The sequence below is a fragment of the Chelonoidis abingdonii genome, chromosome 5 (genome assembly GCF_003597395.2).
Source record: "Chelonoidis abingdonii isolate Lonesome George chromosome 5, CheloAbing_2.0, whole genome shotgun sequence".
Taxonomy (NCBI): domain Eukaryota; kingdom Metazoa; phylum Chordata; order Testudines; family Testudinidae; genus Chelonoidis; species Chelonoidis abingdonii.
The window spans coordinates 25,506,371-25,528,420 of record NC_133773.1 but is presented as its reverse complement, the minus strand read 5'-3'; the positions used below and the strand labels follow the sequence as shown (position 1 = coordinate 25,528,420).

The window sequence follows — 22,050 nt, the reverse complement described above, 5'->3', positions numbered from 1 at the left end:
TTGTAATAATTCTGGGTCACTTCTTTGCGGAAAGAGTTCCTTCAGTGTTTGGAGTTTCGCATCTCTGATGTCTTCCTCCTCATCCATGTCTGGCAACTGGTCTGCATCATTTGCATACGTAAATGTAGGTGGTACATCATCAGGCTCTTCATCATCAGACTGTTCAGAGCTACCATATAAGGAAAAGAAATAATAAGACTTTTCTTCTTAGGAATTCTGTTTTAGCATTCCCATAATTGTTCAGTGAAAATAAGCTTACATTCATATCAGGTAGCTGTTAGTGTATTACCATTCTTTGAAAGAAACTGGAAACAATGTAATAGAACTGAAACCATGCATCACTGGCAGCACAGTTTAACAATAGGAAAAAATTCTCTTGAATGAAGGCCTTATTCATTCACCATAAAGCAAAAAAATAGCACAAATCCACTTTTTTTGCAAGATATCTTTGAGTCTTGCAACCTACTAATATCCAGCATAGCAGTGGATATGGTTGTATATTACTTGTTATCTACAATTCTCAGAAGTCTACTGTACTTTAGCTTAGCAATACCAGTGAACCCATTTTTGATTTGAGGGTGGCAATCTGGTACCTATTGTATCGCATAGCCATTCAACATTACAGTAGCCAACAGAAGGCTTGACATCAATAGGTAATGCCACTATCTGTGTCTTGTCAGTACCATCAAAGTTCACTCTTTCACAAATGGAAATAGACTAAGGTATTATCTAAACTCAAATTCAGGCTCAAAAGGTCCAATATAAATTTTCATCAGAGATAATATGATAGTGCGGACAGGGCCTTTACAAACTCACTCAGGGAAGGATAAAATCCATATCCAAGATGTCACCTAAATTAAAAAGTGAAGCACATGAAAAGACTTACTTACAATATTTTAAATATATTTTAAAAAATGGCTCCATCTTGCAGCATATACAGAACTTAATATTGTTTTAACTATGTCCCTGAGATATACACCGCTACCCCAATATAACACGAATTCGGATATAACACAGTAAAGGGTCAGAGGGATAGCTCAGTGGTTTGAGCATTGGCCTGCTAAACCCAGGGTTGTGAGTTCAATTCTTGAGGGGGGAACTTAGGGATCTGGGGCAAAAATCAGTACTTGGTCCTGCCAATGAAGGCAGGGGGCTGGACTCGATGACCTTTCAAGGTCCATTGCAGTTCTAGGAGATTGGTATATCTCCAATAAAAATAAAATAAAAGAAAGCAGTGCTCCGGGGGGGAGGAGAGGGGGCATGGCTGCGCACTCTGGTGGATCAAAGCAAGTTCGATATAACACGGTAAGATTTTTTGGCTCCCAAGGACAGCATTATATCGAGGTAGAGGTATAACTTGGATATATCCAAATCTATCACGGCTTACGCACAACTGGCAACCCTACAAAATGGAACCACATTTCAGTTTATCTTTAGTTTTGTACCACAGGCAGGACCTAAACCTACTTATACATAGGATAGCATCACAGCAATTCAATTTAGGTAAGTGTCTGCATAGAGATGGGGCAGTTGGAAACAACAACATTTTTGTTTCCAACTGACTCTGACTACATAGTTTTCCATTAGACTGCAATATGTGAATAACCATCATGCTGAGAAAGTGTAATAAAATATCCTCTGTAAAAGATGCGTGCAAAAATTTGAGAAAATATTTTCATTTTTCGTCAGATACTATCCTGTTCTTGCCTACAACTAGTGCTTAAAAAGCTAAGCAAATCTAAAATACACCTGGACAACACCACAAAGCTGTAACAAAGCAAAAAATTCCTTTCCAACTTCAGCTAGGGATCAGTTTATGCCCTTAAGCAGGAGGATGAGTACCCCTTGTAACGTTTAAATACAGCAAGGCCGCAAATTATAGTTCTATTAATATATTTTAAAACTTTTTTGCTTCAGTACCTGCAGGAAAAGAATATTTGAATTAAGTCCAAAGAAAAAACAACAACAAATGTCATTTTAAAGGTTGCATTTGCTAAATAAGGTGCTCACCAATCATATCATGTATAAAATCCCAAGTACTTGAAAAGAAGGTACAGGGAAACCCCGCAATAAAGTGAATTCGGATATAACACGATCATAAGGTAGCTCCGGCCACCCCAAGCAAAAAAAAAAAAGAAAAAAAGAAAAAAAGAAAAAAAGAAAAAACAGGCAGAGTGCCACCAAAGCGCAAAAAAGAAAAAAGAAAAAAAAGAAAAAAAAAAAAAAAAAAGAGTCCGGAGCGCCGCCGAAGGAAAAAAAACAAACAAAAAATGGAATGTGCCTTCCCCACTGCCTCTTCCCCCCTACCCTAGCTTCTTCTTTTGGTGAGAAGAGCCATTCTCCTTCCCAGCTGCTCCTCACTCTTCCTCTGCCCCTCGCACGTCTCCCCTGCTCTCCCCAAGTGTTTCCCTCTCTCTCTGCATGGCTGAGAGCCCTCGCTGCTGGAGCTGCACCCCTTCAGTTACTGTTATGGGCAGTTCGCAAATGCAAGTCGTTTTCTGCCCAAGAGAAACTGACCAGCTTGAAACGGTAAACCTCGCTATACCGCAACCCCACATTAATCACGATCAAATTTTTTGGACCTCAATTATCGTGTTATAGCGGGATTTCACTTTAGTAAATAGTTAAGGACATCATAAATCTTACGTTGCCAACATGATCACATTCTTAATGAGCATAAAGAAATGCATACTTAATAACAACATGGCAAGTTTAATTCTGACCCATGAACTGAATTTTTTTCATATATTCTAGGGAGCTCAGGTTCCTGACACTTTCTGTTAGAAAGGTTTTATTTTCAGTGGTTTATAACTTCACAAAACTAATTGTTAAGGGGAAAATTTTCCATGCTAGGTACCTGTTTCAAACTGACAATATTATAAAAGTTTCAGCTAAAACAATTAAGCTGTCTGAGCGAACAAGATTAAGGAAAAATACATTTTACCTACAATAAAAAAAATTAATAATCATTTTGCTGAAAAACTAATAGCAACATACACTAGAGCACAGATTTGAAATTTGGCAAGGGTGGTTGTGAGCGGATTGCTCAGGTACCAGAATTACCGTCCCTGTAAACATTCCCCCAAATTGCAGTTTGCTCAGTTAAGACTTGTTAGCATTTGACAGCTAAATTCTCTGAAGACTGTTTATGAGCATGCTCCAGCCTCAAACAGTTCCCACATACCAACATGACTACATGTGCTATCCCATAGTGCAACTGAGCATGCTCCCAGCCCAGGAATTCAGCGGCTGGGCAGGACTTTTGCCACAATTGTTACTAGCAGGGGTCAATATGGCACCAGACACTGGAACTGAGAGAGAGATGCTCACTCCTGTGTTCTCAATGGTCCCCATGCCGGCACAATGGCAACTTGGAAAAGATCTACGTAGCCTCACTCAAATGCAGAGGCGTGAGGAACAGAGGAGGAAGAGATGCAGGGGAAAGGAATGAGGAACAGGAGCTCAGGAGAAAAGAAGGATAAAAGCCTAGGGAGGAAGAGGGATTAAAAGCTGAAGTAGGGGCTGATATGCAAAAGCTTGTGCCTCCTCCACCGCACACCTTCCAACTTCGGCAAATAATGAGGCAGGGATCCTATAAACCAGTGTTTCTCAACCTTTTTGATACCAGGGACTGGCTTGCTACTTTCCTAAATTGTGTCAGAGACCTGAGGTGCGGGTCCATAAACCAGTTGTTGAGAAATACTGCTATAGAATTCAGAGCGGTAGCCATGTTAGTCTATATCAGCAAAAAGAACGAAGAGTACAGGTCTGTCGCACCTTACACGCATTTAACACGCGCGATTCCAGCTTTACGCGGTTGGCAAAAAAACCGAAATAATCTGAATACTGTTTCTGTAGTGCAGCTGATTCTGCCCACCATTCAACTCAATGCAATTTTGACTATACACAGTTTTCGCTTTACGCGTTAACTGCGGAACGGAACCCCCACATAAGATGAGACAGACCTGTACTTGTGGCACCTTAGAGACTAAAACACATTGATTTGGGCATAAGCTTTCGTGGGTTAAAACCCACTTCATCAGATGCATGCAGTGGAAAACACAGTAGGAAGATATATACACACAGAGAAGATGAAAAAATGGATGTTGCCATACCAGCTATAACGAGACTAATCAATTAAGGCGGGCAATTATCAGCAGGAGAAAAACAAGTTTGTAGTGATAATCAGGATGGTCCACTTCCAACAGCTGACAAGAAGGCATGAGTAACAGAAGGGGAAAAAATTAGCACGAGGAAATAGTTTTACTTTGTGTAATGACCCATCCACTCCCAGTCTTTAGGGCCTAATTTAATGGTGTCCAGTTTGCAAATGAATTCCAATTCAGCAGTTTCTCACTGGAGTGTGTTTTTGAAGTTTTTTTGTTGGGAGTATTGAGACTTAAGTCTGTAACTAAGTGATCAGGAGGTTGAAGTCTCTGACTGTTTTTTGAATGTTATAATCCTTGACGTCTGATTTGTGTCCATTTATTCTTTTGTGTACAGGCTGTCCAGTTTGGCCAATATATATGGCAGAGGGGCATTGCTGGCACATGATGTCATATGTCACATTGGTAGGTGTGCAGGTGAACGAGCCACTGATGGTGTGGCTGATGTGATTAGGTCCTATGATAGCGTCCCTTGAATAGATATGTGGACAGAGTTGGCAACAGGCTTTGTTGCAAGGATAGGTTCCTGGGTTAGTGTTTTTGTTGTGTGGTTGCTGGTGCGAAGTGCTATAGACAACAGCATCATTCACTACATAGACCCAATTCAGTGCACAGGATAGGCTGTGCTCTGGAGATCAATGAGGCTGTGGTTCTGTGAATCATATAATTAAAAACTGCATAGACCACCTTACATCTGGCATTTCCCATCTTCTGAGTGTCTGATTTTGCAGACTTAGTGTTCTTTTAGCATAGGAAATTATAAACAAAACCAAGTTTCTAAAAACAGCAAACCATAAAAAACAACTTCCATTGCACAAAATCATATTAAACTATACGACGTCATGAAGTAATCCAAAAATTAAAACGAAAAAAACTCAATTTCAAAATTCAATAAAAAGATTTTTTCCACTGCAAACAAATTTTCAAGTTTTTCCACAATTGAAATTTCACAAAAAAGCTCTATTGGTTGAAACCGCACCCCCGCCCCAGGGAAAAACTTTTGACAAGTTTTCTGACAAGCTCTAGTTGTGACCTTAAGATCTCAGCACACTTCTCCCACTTGAGCTAATGGTCTAACGAACAGCAGGAGTAGGTTTTCATCCTCTACATGGCTCAGCCACTCCCTTTCCAGGGGCTTCACAGCTATTTACTTGATAGCAAAGATATGTTGAGACTCAGGAATCCTGGCTGCTATTCCATGGCCTAGAGGGGACTGTGTTCTAATGGTTACAGACCCTTATGCCGTTGTCCCTTCTCCTGTCTCTGTGCGGCTCAAAAGCTTCTCTCTCTCACCAACAGAAGCTGGTCCAATTAAAGATATTACTTCACCCACCTTGTCTCTACAATAGGACCCCTCATACGTTAAACAATTCTGAAAGTCAAGCCATGAATGCATAACTATTTTTGTGCTGAATTCTCTTCACTATATGAAGTTCATTATATATTATGCCCTGAAGGAACACCTGACCATCAACTAACAGTGCTTCCTCAGGGGCAGAGAAACTGAAAAGCATTGTGTAATACTTAAGACTTCTGAAAGCTATAATTTCCATTAACTTGAGGCCTCTGATCACTCAACAATTTTGGCACTACATGAGAACTAATCTGTCTATAAAACCAGGATAAAAGCAAGCAAGCTGAAGCAAAAAGCCTATATATAAACACTTCAGCTAACCTTTTAAAATTGAATTTTGAGAAATCCTCTTGGCAGTGCTTGAATTCACTGAAAATTGCCCAGAATGTGATAAATACCCAAAGTATCATTGAAACTCATGTATTCTGGGATTTCTCCAGTGAACTAGGTAGTACTCAGAGAAAGACAACTCTTTAAAGAGATGAAGTTTTTTTGAGATGAAAGCTCATTACAGCCTGGTTAGTGAAGACAGTCAAGCCAACATGGCATTTAGTCAGCACACATGAAATGAACTTACTTTATTTTTTTTTAATTTTTTTTTTTAAATAGGACATTGAAATTGATGAACTCATAAATGAAGATAATGACTACTACTGAAGATTGGTATGGTAAAGACTTACATTACAATCACCTCACTCATGGAAACACTGTCTTGTTTTGTACTGGAACAGTTTGGTGGTCCTTGATCCTCACTGTCTGAAGACACATCAATGAATTGTATTCCTCTTCGATTCTTGAAAGATGATAAATTCTTTGTCCTCTCTGCTTCTGGGGTTTCTGGGACACTGGAGTCTTCTGTACAAGCCATTTGGAGGATGGAGAAAAGAATACAAATTCAAAATGTTTCATTGCAACTAAAGCCTCACCACAAAAGTTATGATCTTTCATTGAAAAACACTGACTATTCAAATCAAGCTTACATCATTATGTGTTGACAACTCCCCAGAATCCATGGGTTTCTATCAGCAGACTTCTCATTTAAGTTCTGTAGTTGACCAAATACTTACGTTTGAATATTCAATAGCTTTAAACAAAATCCATTCAAAAACATGAATATGGCTTTTAAAGTGAAAAACTGCTGGGTTACAAGCCAAACTTGTATAATCCACCTTGTGACACCTGTGACTTCATGGTTAGGCTGACCAATTAATTACTTGACCAACTTGGTCTTGGATTTGCTGAGGCACATGGCAGACTTAAATTTCCACATGAACAATGACTTTGAATCAAACTCAAGATCTCCCGGCCACCCCAGATGTCATGGAACTATTCCAAGTGGCTTTTCGCTCTACTCAAAAGTGCCCTGACTACCTTAATTCTTGGGTTGGAAATTAAGTCCCTTTGTTTTGAAAAGGAGCATGTGTAGAGACTGCAGCTCTGAGCTCTTTTCCAGCTAAACAAATGGCTCCCTACATCCCCTTTCCTTCTAAAATCTTTAGTGGCACAAATCCAAGATGGGGTCAGAGGGAGTAGATCTCCACTAAAGCCAAGCCTTCCTCGTGCCTCCAGTCAGTCCTTTTTACTCATTTCCTTGAGCGGATGTTGGAAGTGGTGATTGGAGCACTACAGAATAGTAAGTTTGAGATTTAAGGTATGTTTGGTGAGAGTGCGTTCACTTATACTACAAGCATATCTGTAGCTTAGGCTGTGTCTACATCTGAGAGCTTACAGTGGCACAGTTGTACCGATGTAGCACTGCCAATGTAAGAACACTCGTGTAGCTGCCAATGGGAGAGATGTCTCCTGTCAACATAATAAAAGCATCTCAATGAGTGGCGGTAGCTATGTCAGTGGGAAAAGCTCTCCCACCAAAATAGCACTGTATACACTACCACTTACACCAGTGAAAATTATGTCGCTCAAGGGGGTGTTTTTTCACATCCCTGAATGACCTAAGTTTTGCCAACATAAGTAGTAGTGCAGACATAGCCTTAGATGTCATTTCATATGCTGTTTGTTCTTTTTCAGATAGCTGTAGACAGGGAGATATTGCTCAGGCAGCTCCCATGCCCGTATGTCATACTCCGGTTACAGTCCACACTGCTACAGCCTAGCAACCCAAGCAGCTGATAGGGGCCAGCCATGGGTGTTTTATTGCAGCATAGGCATGCCCTTACATTACACACCAAAATGTGCACTTGGAATAGGTGGGAATATTCCACATATTCATTTTTCTAATGGGCTAAAGAATACAGTTTTAAATGGTTTTCCAAAGAATACATAGAAATTATGTGGCAGTCAAGAACCATGATCTGAGGTACAAGCCCAATATCCTACCCACATATTCTAAAAAACTCTCTTTTTTTCTCCCCTTTTTCTTCTTTTTAAATGAGCAGAACTAGAAAAAACTGCTCAAGACAGTATGGCAAGCAACTAGAATAAATTCAGACAGAAGTTGTATGATTTCCTTGAAGATGAGAAAAATTATAGACCCTGGAGGCATGCAAGACTGAAGGACGAGGGAGAGAGCATGCAGTGGAGACTATGACAGCTGCAGAAGGAGTCTGCTGTAAGAAAGCAGTCGTGCAGGAAATAAATATAAAATAACCTGTAAGGTACTGTAGCAGTGTTTGACAGAAACTTAGATAACCTAAGTATATGACCTCAAGCAATTTACTGACACTGTGGAAACTTCTAAAAAACACATATGAATTTTAAGACGAAAAGGGGAAAAACTTCCCATTAAATTGTAAAAAACGTATTGCTAACATATAACAGGGCTTTGTACAACAAGGCAGAGTCACTAGAAAAATCAAGTAAAAATTTGAACTTGGATCCTAGCACCGCTGAACGAGTGGACCGTGACCATAACCAAGACACCTTCAATATTCTAGGGGAAAATTAATTTATCAGCCATTAATAAAATGTAACCTTTGCATGTGCCAAGGTCTAACAGCAATTAAAAGGCCACAGGATTTAAGATCGGATTGGAATATGCTAATACAAAAAGTTCTATAGGGAAAAAAAGTTTTGCATCCTTTCTGGCGTTTGTACATTGAGATGACCAAAAAAAAGGAAGAAAGCTCCTCTTGTGGAGGATGGCCTTGTGCATAACTAAAAGGTGAGGCAACAACTCACTCTTTTCACTAAATTAAGAGCAAAAATAGAGAACATGTTTATTTTCTGAGATTCTGCTACAGCAGAGAAACTCTTGTTTTATCAAACTGATAAAATTCTCTGGAATGTTTAGACTTGTAGTGAAACTTAGGGTATAGTATAGACCTGCTCTAAGTCAATATAACTTACATCACTCAGCAGTGGGAAAAAGCTCTCCCCACCCCCCCATCCTCGAGAGACAAGTTTCGCGATGCCCACATCAGCAATATGTCAGCAAGAGGCCCTCTCCCACCAACATACCGTCCACTTCTCACAGAGGTGGAATAATTATGTCAATGGGAGAGAGCTCTCTCGCTGGCATAGCAAGTCTTCACCAGATGCGCTACAGTGGAGCAGCTGTGTCAATGTAGTACTGTAGAACAGACTTCCCCTTTGATTTACTGCCAACAGTTTGCTCTCGCTATTGTTCTGATATACTTGTTTCCTCCGGTGACGGTGATTTTTTTCTATATGCTACTGTTCACTTTGCAACAACTGTTACGTGCCAATCCTATGATGCTTCATCTGATATAAAAAGTATTATTAAACAGAAAAGCTATGGAAATTCAGTCTAGTTAGTCTAGATTCAAAATGGCGCACACACATGCAGGAACCAGTGCTTTCCAGCCTTCTGCTATCAAGTAAGAGACTACAGAATCCCAACTACGCTGTGAAATTCAAATGCAAAACATAAGCTTTTGTTTTAAAAAAGTTTTCAGACAGCACGATGGCAATATGGTACCCAAACGGGAAACAGAAACCAAAACAGCGACTTCATGAATTTGCAAGCATCTGGTAACAACAGCAGAGATGACAACTTTGTTCTGAGACTTTTAGGGAGGTTTATGAAAAACGCTAGGGAGGTTGCCTGCAGCTCTCTCTTTCACCCCTCCCTTGAAAAACCAAGACTGCTCCCTCTTCTTCCCCACTCTATAGCCACAGGGAGGGGGACACACCCGGGCCACCACGCCACCCCGGTTGTGCTCCCCCACCTGCACCCCAGACAGGAAGAAGGGGAGGACAGGCCCTAGGAAAGCTGCCTTCCTATGCTGCCTTGGTCTTTTAATTACCTTCACCAGTTCCAGACCTTGACCTCCTGATAAGGATGATACTACTCCTCTTCTGCCTCCTCTCTCACATTTCTTTCTCCCCTTCAGCCCTGCCTTCTCCTGCCCTGCAGACTGCGCGGTGAGGGTCTGATAGGAGACAAGCCGCAGCGACTGTCACTGGGGCTTGGGACGTGAGATTCACTGCATGAGCCCTAGGCTACACACTGTACTCCAACTGCCCTGCGTAGATCCTGCTGCATTGTCCAGTGTGCATTTTTTTTACTTTATATATAACAAAATTGCATATAAATTAACATGTGCTCGCAAAATTAGTAGGCTTAAGCCTGAATTAGTAATTTTGTAATTATATGTTAAAAAAATTGGGAGGATTTCTAAAAACTGGAGGAGGGGAGTTGGCATCTCAGCTGTTAGTCAATTTGTTAACTCATTTTAATGACAGAAGTTTATACAGGTTGAACCTCTCTGGTCTGGCAAAATAAAATCATGCTGGACCACAGATGTTATGTTTTTTGTGCTTTATCTACTTATTTCCTTGTGCCAATACAGTAAAATTGTATAACACTAACACTTTGTTATGAAGAGAGCCGGTAAGTCTTGGCTAGATGGCCTTGCAAGCGTTGTTCCATTTATTTGCCCCGGCAATATAAAAATAAAGAGAGACCCGCTTGCTACAATATTGACCTCTTGTGGTTTGGCAAATTTTCTGGTTTGGCACTAGTCAGGTACTGAGGGTGCCGGACTAGCAAGTTTCAACCTGTATGTCAACGTTCTTATTTTTCACTGCTGCTGATTTTAATAGAATACAGCTATATGCCTATCTGCCATTAAGAGAGGCAGCTGCAGATACTAGGAGAGCAGGGAAATGTCTGGTTGTTAATGTCTGACGCGATGATAGACTAGAAGTTAAAGAATTTCTAGCCAGTTGTCTATTCAAAAGGGGGCAATGATTAGGACGTATCTTCTTCCTAATGCTAAAAGCTTCAGCTGATTCCTAGTTAACACCATCCCATCTGCCCAAGGTGCAAAAGCTCAGATGACAAAAAACAATCCCCTCTTCCTTCCCTCTACACTGCAGTCAATATGATGCATCATCAACACAAAATTCCACAACCCTGAAAAATCAAGTTACAAAGGCAGCATAAAATTGAAAAGCATTTCAAACTTCAAATCTGTACTGAGTTTAGTATCAGCATCAACAAGACAAGAAATATTACTTCTATAGCTCCACAAATATGCATGGCACTTTATAAAGTAGAGACAAGCTCCCTACTATGCTCCTGAGGGAGATCTGTGCCAAAAACACAAATTTTGCACACAGTATTATAAAATTCTGCAAATTGTGTTTGTCAATAAGTAAATGTGACAGCTCCACCATGGCAGCAGGGAGCACAGACCACTGGCTGCACTGAGGTCCGAGATCACCCTGCAGGCTGCACCTCTGGCACATGGACTTGGTAGTGAGGCTCCACCCAACCCTGACACAGCGCAAAGGCCTGGCATACGCCAAACATATCCCAGGGCCCTGTCCCTCTGTACTAGGTGCACAAGGTATAGGCTGGCAGGCTTAGCTTTGCAGAATTTAAGTGTGGAGCAGCTTAGTGGGGGGATTCAGGTGTGGGGGGAGAGGGCTCTGTGTGGGACAATCTGGGTGCAGGCAACTCAGTGGGGTGTCCACGTGTGGGATCTGGATGCACAGGGGCTCAATGGGAGGTTCCGGATGCAGGGACAATGAGAGTCTGTGGCGGGGGGGGGGGGTGTTCAGGTGAAGGTGGTTGGGGCTCAGCAGGGTGGTCCAGGTACAGGAGGCGTGGGGCTCGTCAGGGTGAAGTTCAAGTGCAGGGGGAAGTCTGGTTGCATGGGGGGTGGGGGTCATTACATGTATACCACAACCAGATATCATTGTTAAAGAATCTCTCCTGCTATTCAGACTATTTTCTTTTTCATAACTTAATCACAAGTTACAACTTCCTGCAAAGAAAACCTGAGAATTCATGTTTCTACTATGCAGCCCTTAGTATACATTATTTACTTTAAAATAAGAGAATTAACTCATCTAAACTGATGTATCTGAAATTAATATTCTGGTTGATGTGCAGACAAGTGTAACTAACAACTGGAAAATAGCACTGTCACCATTATCTCTTGTTAAGTAATGAAATTTTGTGCAATTTGAAAATGTAAAGCATTATGCACGTGTGAAGTACTGGTAATTACATAAATGCCTTAAAACTATTGCTAATTAACACCATAGCCCCGCAATTGGATCTGTATTCATGGACACTTTCACTTTTAATGTGTCCCACTGAAGTCAACAGGGCTCTCGGCAGGCATAAAGGTTCACCTACACAAATGCCGGATCAAAGACTAAGCCAGTTCTATACATCTAGTTCAACCTATTTAAGAGAAAACAATGATACCAGGTTTCCATTGGCTCACGCCCATATCTTTTTTATGAAGTCAAGAATGTTAATATGTGCTTCCCAGTAAACTCCCACAATACACTAGTCAGTGACCAACCACAGGAAAAAAGATTCCTGAAAAACTGACTGTGTTATTCAACTTCTATGTAAAAGCAACAACCATCAATAGCTTATTGTGTGCTTCTCCTGACACAGACGAAGCACAAAACAACTGCATGGCTGTTCCCTCCTTTGAATTCAACATCTACATGAAGCCACTGGGAATACTAGTGAGACAGAACAGATAAAGTGGCAGCAGGAAACACTACATCTCCTTGTCAAACTTGGCCATATTGAGAAATCTGCAAAATATTGCAGAAAACATCTGGATGAAGAGAAACTGGCTAAAGCTGAGCACAGACGAGAATAAAGTTATGCTGGTAGGAAGAGACATGCATTTTGAAGTACTGTCCTCGTTCGTAACAACTCCATCCTTCAAAGGCATGAGACCTTGGATTGTTACAATGGTCCGAAGCTCTGCTGCTCTCAGACACAACACTGCACTTGCTTACCCAAATGAAGCTGGTTACATAAACACTCACATTTCATCTGGATCTGTCCAGAAGATTGCACCCATTTGACTCTCATCTGTCCAGAGACCCATGCTTTTGTAACAATTGGGTTCAACTATTGCTATTCTCTATACGTATGAATGAAGTCTAATGCCACAAGAAAGATACAACTAGTTGAGCAACTTACAGTCCACCTACTCACCAACAGAGATCACTAGGAACATGTATTCTTAGGGTACGTCCACACTACCTGCCGGATCGATGGGTAGTGATCAATCTATCGTGTCTCATCTAGACGCGATAAATCGATTCCCAACCGCGCTCCCGTCGACTTCGGAACTCCACCAGGGTGAGAGGCGGAAGTGGAGGACGGGGGAGACGCAACCATCGATCCCACGCCGTGAGGACGGGAGGTAAGTTGAAATAAGATATGTTGACTTCAGCTACACTATTCCTGTAGCTGAAGTTGCATATCTTACATCGACCCCCACAGTGCAGACCAGCCCTTAAACACCATACTTAGCATTGGCAAGCCATTATACAGAGATCAAATAAAGACTGCTGTCCTGAGCTTAAATGCCCTGAATTAATGTAGCTACTGCACATTCATGCACAGTCGCTATGCTAATCCAAGAACATTATGAAGCATAGAGGGAGGGAAACTGTTGTGTATGCACAGTAGCTTTCAAATTATTTCTCCCTTAAACAGACATGGTTTAGGGTTCACAGTCAACTTGAGAAGTAATTAATTGAAAGTAAGTTAAGCAGTTTTGGATGCCTCATCTACCCCAAATCCCCTGCCACTTTTTGAGTTTACAATAACATATGGTCCTCTCTCTCTTCTCTATGTGGTTGCTACACAAAAGCCTTACAGCCAGTGAGAACAGACAGATTCAGGTGGAAATACTGACTCCAGCTTACATACAAAGAAAAAACAAACAAAACAAGAACACGCTTATTCCTTTATTCTTGCCCTTTAAATATAAGACGACTGTTAGCATTAGACAGTACAGCAGTTTCTTAAGTAAATGTCAATTAAAAAAAAAATCAGTCAATTTAATAATTACAAATATTATGATAGCTCAATTGTCTTCACTGATTAATCTGAAGATTTGATCCAAACAGAAATGAAGTTTCAAATCAGGCTACACAACCCAGTCAGATGAACTAAATAAACTCTGCTCCAGGCTTAGATTCTTACCACCACCATCACCCTCGTCATGGATCATGTACAAACACAGAACAAAAAGGCAATCCAGACCCAAAGAACTTACTATCTGAGGCCAGGTCTACTATAGAATTACTTCGGTATAACTACATTGCTCAGATGTTTGCACAATCCACACCTGTGAACAATGTAGTTATACTGTCAAAAGTGCCAGTGTAGGCACCGCTCTGTTGGTGGGAGAGCTTCTCCCGCTGACATATAGTTACCGCCTGTCATGGAGGTAGATTAACTACACCAACGGGAGAGTGTCCTCCCATTGGCATAAAGTGTCCTCATAGAAGCACTACTGAGCCCATGAGCATTTGAAGTGCAGACCCACCCTAAGTATAAGACAACAGATGTACTCCCCATCAGTCCGTTAGTCTAAGGATACGAGACTATATTGGTCAGGACAATAGGCAGTGGTCTCTGCACTCCAGCAGCCTAACAGTTACGTTTTTTGTAGGAATCATGGCAAAAGAGGGTATTAAAGGAAGATAGTATAATAGTTTTCCAGATGCTTACAGAGAACTCCTCCCAAATCTGAAGGTCAGCATGGGAGGAATCACAAAGGCAGTTGTTTGAAAACCTAAGTAATGGGCAATGAAGGCTGACATCGTTGATTCACTAGGGGGAGAAGTCAACTTTAACAGAGAATGAGATGGTAACTAGATGGAGATAGGTTATAAAGGGCCTGGAAAGTGAAGACAAGTGGTTTATGTTTTGCTGCAAGAGATGACAGGGAAGCAATAGAGAGATGCAAAGAGAGGAGTGACATGTCAAAGCAATGGACTAGGAAAAATATTTTGCAGCAGTATTCTGAACAGATATAAGCAAGACAGTAGTCAAGGCCAGAGAAACGATTTTGCCGTATTCGAGATGCAAGATAAGTGCTTGGATAAAAGTTTTAGCTATCGTGTATGGATGGCAATGTTATAAAGAAATATTAGGCAAGATTTAGACATAGCCTGGATGGGAGGACCTAGAAAGAAGTCTTAATCAAAGACAATGCCCAAGTTAGAAGCCTGAGCCACAGGTAAGCTTGGTGTGATCATCCACAAAGAAGGAAGTAGGAAGGACTGAGGAGGGGGGGAGTTTAAGAGCTCCAAAGAAGGAGCTGAAGGAGTGACTGAAACAGAAGAAAAAGAACCACAGGAGGACACAACCACAGAAGCCAAAGACGGACAAGATTTCAAGAAAATGAAGAGCATGGTAGACTGTTAAAAGGCAGCTGACAGATAAAAGAGCTTAAGGATGGAGTATTGGTTCTAAGCTTTGGTTAGGATGATGTCATTTGACACTTCGACAAGAGTGGTTGCAGTGAAATGCAAGGCGCAGAAGCCAGATTGAAAAGCGTCTAGGACAGAAATTGAAGAGAGGAATTCCAGACAGCAGTTCTAAACACCACATTCAATTAGCTTAGAAATTGAAGGGAAATGGTGCAGCAGCTGCTGGGGCAAGTGGGGTAAAGAGTGGGTTTTAAGGTGGAAAGGCTACAAAATGCTTACGTAGTGAGGTGAAGAGCCATAGAAGAAGAGTGAGAGTTTATGGATAAGAGTCAGACAGCATGAGAGTTGGCACAAGGAAAGGGGGATCACTGTGGCAAGTGGAGGGGTTAGAAGAGGTGAGCAGATGAAAAACTTCGGTATTAATAATAGCAGAAATGGAGTAAAGAGTTGTAAGAAAAAGGGGAACTCACCATATTTTGTCTGTTTTCTTTTGCAAGAAATCAGTGAGATCCTGTGTGGAAAAGTGAAAGCAGGAGGACAGAATTGCTTGAAGAGTGAACAAACCTGACAAAAAGGCAGCTGGGATTCAATTACATTGGAGAAGTACAGCTGTTTAGCTAGGAAGCTGACAGAACTGAAGGAAGAGAGAACAAATAAGTACTGGAGGAAATTATCCTTATCATATCTGCAAGGGGGAGTTCCACAACACAAGAGCAGGAAGCTGGTATTGGCAGGAGCCAGAGCTGGAAGTAGGCAAGGCAGACCATTTGATGGAAGAGAGGAGCAAAACAGTCAAGGGTAGAGGAGAGTCAAACATGGAGAAAGAATCAACCATACCAATGAAAGAAAGGGAAGAGAGGACTAAGAGCAAATGAAAAAGAGTCATTGACTTTGATGCACTGATGTCATGGAAAGGTTGCATGCCAAGTTGCATGGGGTTGCTGATGGATGATGTTGAAAAAGACCACGTTATGATCAGACGGTGGTAATTGAACAGCAGAGAGATTACGGTTTAGTACAGCACACATCACAGTAGTATTAAAAGTATTCCATAGATAAGTTAGATCTTCCTAGTAATGTATATAGGGGATATCACATCTTCTGGTTTTTGGAGGTTCTAGGATGCTTTCCTTGAGAGGTAGATGGGGAGGAAGGGGGGTGTAATGTTAAATATAGAAATGCTTCAGTTACAATGGATATGTTTGTACAAAAGGAAGGGCAACATGTTTTAAAAATTGTCAGGCTTTGGGTTAGTTTTAGTCAATGAAACACTTTATTACTGGTTCTCAGCAGGCTCCAAGGCTGACCTTTTCAATCCTGATTCAGTCCTCTATTCACTTTTATAAAAGAAAATGTTATGGCAGAGTTTGATGCTTTTAAGGCAGTTATTGTGGAATAGTGGTACCTGGAAAAGGGGAAATGCTGAAAAAAAGCTGTAAATGGAGCAGATGTTTTACTCTTATAAATACATTATCAGCGTGTTTGTGCTAGACACAAATCAAACACGTGACTCACCAGTTTTCTCAGTCACATCTGATGTTGGAGTATCTGGCCTGCTGCTGTCATCTGTAACCTCATCATCACCACCACCACCACCACCAGCACTGTCTGCTGCAGCAGGAGAAGGAGCAGCTGGTATCTCAGCTATGGGAAGAGGAGAAGGTGGATTTTCCTGTTCCACTTTTTTAGCCTTCTTCTCAAAGCGAAAGCGGTCCAGATTAAACAAACTCATAATCTCAGCCTATGGCTCCTGCCGCTGTCTGCAACAAAGGAGACAGAATTGATTCCACAGTCTCTGTGGGAGGAAGAAGGGAAGACAATCACCCATGGCTTACTCAAAACCAAAAGGCACCGAGACAAGACACAAAAAATGCTACGGAAGAAAGAAAAACGAGGGGTCGCTCGCCCTATCCCCCACCCAGCATGGCCCAGGAAAGGCCTCGACCCGGAGGCAAGAAGGAAACAAGCCTATGTGGAGAAGAGGAAAAGTAATATATTACACAGGGGAAGCGGGAGCTGAATCCATCCCCTCCCCACCCTCAATCTGCTCCCCGAGAGACAGGCAGAGGTCCCGCTCAGCGCCCCCACCCCGCACCTGTCTCACCCGGGCAGAGCCACCTGGCTGACAAAGACAAAAAGGAGGCGGGCGGGGAGGGACCGATGATGCAGGCGGGGGAAGGGGGCGGATGAAGCGGCTGAGCACCGAGCCCCAGCTAACCCTGCCACGGCTACCGCGGGCGCCCAGGCACCAGCAGCGCCCCCGCCTCGGCCTCTCCCGGTACCCACCGGCGCGGGCGCAGCAGGGCGAGGGTGGCGCCGGCTGCAGGAGACCCTTTTCGGAGGCAAAACGCGGCGGCTGGCGTGAGCAGGCAGCGACAGCGGCGCGCTTAATGATGACTTCACCGCTTCCCAGCAGCCCTTTCGCCTGCCGGAGCTGCGCCTCTGGGGAGCGCGCGCGCCGTCCACCCTGCGCCTCAAGCGCGTGCCCTGGCCGGGGACGCGGTCACGGACAGGGCGGACGAGAGGCGGGGGTCGAGGCCAGACCGCAGAGAGGCCCGGTGCTGCTCCCAGGCAGCGAGGTCTCTGCTCGCCCCCGCAGAGCGGTGCCCCTCAAGGAACTTTGATGCCCTTGAGTCTGCCCTCCCTGGCACCTTCACAAGCACAGCAGGCGCTGTGCCCGCTGCCGTAGTAAAAACCAACTCCCGCCCCTCCCCAACCCCCCGTGCAGGATGGCGGGGACCAGGTGTCCTGACGTTATAGGGACAGACCTGAATTTCTTATACAGGCTCCTGTTACACCACACACACACTCACACTTAAGGGCCTGATTTTTCGCACTTGGTGTCTGGTCACAGTAGTGCAAGAGCCCTGTTCCCTTTCAAGCCAAAGCTGAGGTAGTGCAAGGAGTAGCAATGCCCCCAAAGCACTGGGGTAAAAGGAAGGCAAGGGCTTGAACCAGGTCCTGTCCCTCTATTGGCGAACTTCAAAACCGAACGCCCTGCCTCAAACCTATTACAATCTCTACCTATAGCTAGACAAATGGTAGTGGACAAGCACTATGTAAGGAAAACAAACAGTATGTAACTGGGCCCTGCAGGGCAGCACAGGGGATGCTTAGAAGGAGGTATCCATGAAAGGATTATAGTGTCCAAAACAAGACCCAGTAATATCTAAGATAGACAAAAGAGATGAGTTAAAACAGGAACTTGCCTCAGGTAAGTCTTAAGTACAAATAATAACTAACAGTGAACAAGGACAGATATGGCCTGGAGGGAGTGTATAAGCACAGGCAGGATACGTTTGCCAAAGAGGCATATGATAGGATAATAGGTAGTGCAGGGTTTATGGCAAGGCTATTTGGAAGCTTTCAGAGGATGTCAATACAGGAATGCTTAGAGGTTATTGTCTGAAGAATGATCAGATATGCTGGAGAAAACAGGTAGGTTAGAGGCAAAGAAGAGGCTGGAAATACGGATTGTAGAGATCTGAAAAACAGAGACAGCTGTGTGTAATAGGTAGGAGGAAGATGGAGGATAGGAAAGTTAAAATGTAGCATAGGCAAGGAGAAAGTAAGGAATTGGCCCATCAAGGAAGAATGTGATTGGAAGTTGAAAATGGGATGGTGGTTGGAACTAAAACCGCTTTAGGAGCACTGATGGATGATCTCCTGCTGAGAACAGATAGAGGATGACATCAATTTTCCTGATCTTGGGTACCTCTGAACCATTGAATGCTGTCAACTATATAAGATAGTGCTGTTGTGCTTGAGAGAGGTGGTAGACAGTAAGCTATAGCGATTTGAGTCCTTTTTGGAGGGATGCTCCTAAAGAGTAGGGATGGGAAATTACACCTCCATTATTAGACCCCTCACCTGTAGAGTAGCATAATGATGGATTGTCTCTCTGGTCATATTAAACATCTACATGTGGCAGACAGCATGAACTCAGATGTCAGCAATATGCAGCTGAAACTCAATACTATCTATCCTTCAAACACTGTCACTAAGATGGCCATTACTTAAGTGAAATCAGCTCATGATGAACAAAACTGAACCTAAGCAAGACAGAGGTTTTCCGGGTGGGCAAAGAAGGTAAAGAGTTTACAACCATAGTACAGTCTCCTTTGGTTGAAGGTATTGTTATACGAGATTGAGTGAGACCTAACTGAAGCTTGTTGGGTATGATAGCTATCCTACATTCAAGATAAACATAAGCAGCAGTTAAGCTCCTTTTTGGAATAAGAGAGCTGAATCTACTGGAGCCATTGCCCAAAACACAGACCGCGTGCCAAGCTAGTCAAAGCTGAGGGGTGTCACGGAGGGCTGAATGCAAACACAGGGCATTAGGTCATATTTCAGTGAATCTGTGGCTATGTTTATGCTGTAACAAAATACCCACAGCACTATGTCAGAGCCCCAATCAATTGACTCAGGCTTATGAAACTTGGATGATGGGATTAAAAAGAGCAACGTAGACATTCCTGGTTAAACTGGAATCCAGGCTCTGAAAACCAGCGAGTGTGGGTTTTGAAACTCCAGCTCCAGCCTGAGCAAGAACATCCACACTTATCTTTAGCCCTACAAGCTCAGTCTCCCCAAGCCCAGGTCAATAGACCTGAGCTCTGAGACTTGGTGCTACAGGTTTGTCTTTGAAGTGTAGACATATCCTGTGTGCTCAAAAGAAGCAGTCAAGGAAGGCAGCAGAAAGCCAAGCACACAGTAAGAGACCCACTAAATGTGGCTTTCAGAGAAACTAGAGGGGGAGCTTTTGGAGCAGATTGCTGTCTGGAAAGAAGCTTAGAAACTGCCTCCTGTTTGATTCCTACTGTGTTCAGGCAGAGTGGATGTTGGGTACATTTTTTTTCGTTAAACAGAATTTCATACAAAAACCCAGAATCCATCATCCATCTCTCCTTTTAATGAAAACAACCTGCAAAAAAGGGTAATAACTGTACATATCCCAACTGATCAATTCAATCCATAGCGTCAGAGTACTCCTGGATTCCTTGCTGATGCTAAGCTCTCACGTAGCAGCATCTGCAAGTAACACTTTCTATAATTGCTAGTTGTCTAGAAGACTCCGTCCCATCATAGCAAATGATGAGGTGGGCTCTTTAATGATGGCTTTGTCACTTCTTGGCCAGCCTCCAGCAATGCAGTATACCTATGCAAGCCTTCAGTGGTTAGGCAATTCCCAAAAGTACCAAATGCTGCAGCACGTCTCCTCAGCAAAACTGACCCTCACGAACACATCAAAGCTGTCATTTGCTCGCTACCTCAGTTTGCCCTAGAATGTGAATCAAGTTCAAATATCTCATCTTTCAGGCCTCCATGGCACTCAATATCTAAATGATCAAATAATGTTCCAGGATGAAGACTGTGGTCCAGGGGTGCTGGAATGGGGAAGGGGAAGAAGGGGGCCATAGCCCCCCATTTTAAAAGTGCTAGAGGAGGGGCCCACAGTTCAGGCATCTGTAGGCCCTCCCCACACACACTTTCAGGGTGCTTCCATCACTCCTGCTGTGGTCAACAACTTTGCTCCTCTGGCACAACAGAACTCAGAATAAAAAAAGAGTGAAGCACATCTGTGCAGGAGACAGCTTTCTCAGGGCTAGCCAAAGGCTGTGGAATCAACTTCCATAGAGAGTAAGGCCAAACCAAACCACACCTCATACTGAAAGTGCAAGAGGCATTTCTCTGACTTTGCCTTCTCAAACATACAGGGATGGGAGGGGGGGTGAACAAATACTTTAACAATTCCACAATGGTTCACTGCACCAATTTCTGTCCCCAGGGAGAGGATGAGAGAATGATCAATGTTAGTCGCTTTATTTAATGCACTACTGGAAAGTGCTTAAATACTGTGGTGATGACCACAGTATAAACACATAGACTGAACAGAATGAAATAAAATAGAGGCTAAGAAAAAAGTGAGAAGTTGAAGAAGGAAAGACAAGTAGGCAGTTGCAAGAGAGCAATAGGTAAGGGAAGTTGAAGTATGTGGGGAGTTGGGTTTGAGATTCTAGAAGAAACATTTGGGTACCCCAGCAGCCAAACAGAGAATTCCATAGTTTTGACTCAGTGAGGTAGACTGTGCCACCCATGGAGGTCTGAAGCTCTGGAAAAAGATGACAGGATTTTGGAACATAGTGGAGAAAACCAAGAAAAAAGTAAAAATTCAAAGGATTAAACCAAGTGGCAAAAGAAAAACATTACAGAGACCCAACAACACTGAACATGTTTGAGCTTAGAAAATTTTGTAACAGCAGCAGTTAGCAGTAGCTTAGAAAAATCATACAGTAGATTAGTTAATGTTTTTACAGTACTTTGAACTTGTAAAGACTATATAATTGCTAAGTATTATCATCATCATCATCTTTAGTGAATTCTTGGCAAGCGAGAATGGCAAAACTTCTGTTTGAGATGTTAATGACACCAGCTAGGGAGCCTGCGCTTAATGGAGGACAAACAGCTTGCTATCTGCTGCTGTTACAAGGAGGTAGATTCAAGGGACGGCAGTACTAAGGGTGAATTCTTGCAGAGGAGTTATAAGATTTCATATAAGGAAATCTAAACAGCATGAATTTGAGAAAAATCTACGTGTACACAAATGTCTTACAGGCTATCTTGGATCTCTACATTGTGTATTTTTACTAAGTTATGGTTATGTTGCTGAGCTAGTAATATAGACAGGCATAATAAATTGTTTTCAGAACTGAGGAGATGGTTCAGAAAACCATCACAAAGTTAATATAGGACCCATTCTTCTGATATGGAGGTGTGGTTACTGATCATCATTACTGGTAGCTTTATTTATACTAGACAATTTATCAGTGATGGAAAATCGGTGCAGCTGAAACACTGCTGAAAAGAGGTGTAAACAGGACCAAATAATCTTCA

The 22,050-nt window shown here is 42.6% G+C and overlaps 1 protein-coding gene across 5 annotated transcripts in view; it reads right to left on the bottom strand.

Moving 5' to 3' along the window:
• Positions 1-17,542, bottom strand: part of SMARCAD1 (SNF2 related chromatin remodeling ATPase with DExD box 1) — a 66,237-nt gene extending 48,695 nt beyond the window's left edge. The window contains exons 1-4 of one of the 5 annotated variants that reach the window (XM_032762576.1): positions 17,440-17,542; positions 16,669-16,913; positions 6,201-6,375; positions 1-169 (exon numbers count right to left, since the gene is read on the bottom strand). In XM_032762576.1, coding sequence (XP_032618467.1) covers positions 1-169; positions 6,201-6,375; positions 16,669-16,885 — 561 coding nt within the window. In that variant the 5' untranslated portion in view covers positions 16,886-16,913; positions 17,440-17,542. Of the gene's footprint in view, positions 170-6,200; positions 6,376-16,668; positions 16,961-17,248 lie in introns of those variants that run through there. The other 4 variants (XM_032762578.2, XM_075066160.1, XM_032762579.2 and 1 more) reach the window with 4 other exon arrangements.
• Positions 17,543-22,050: the final 4,508 nt, after the last annotated feature.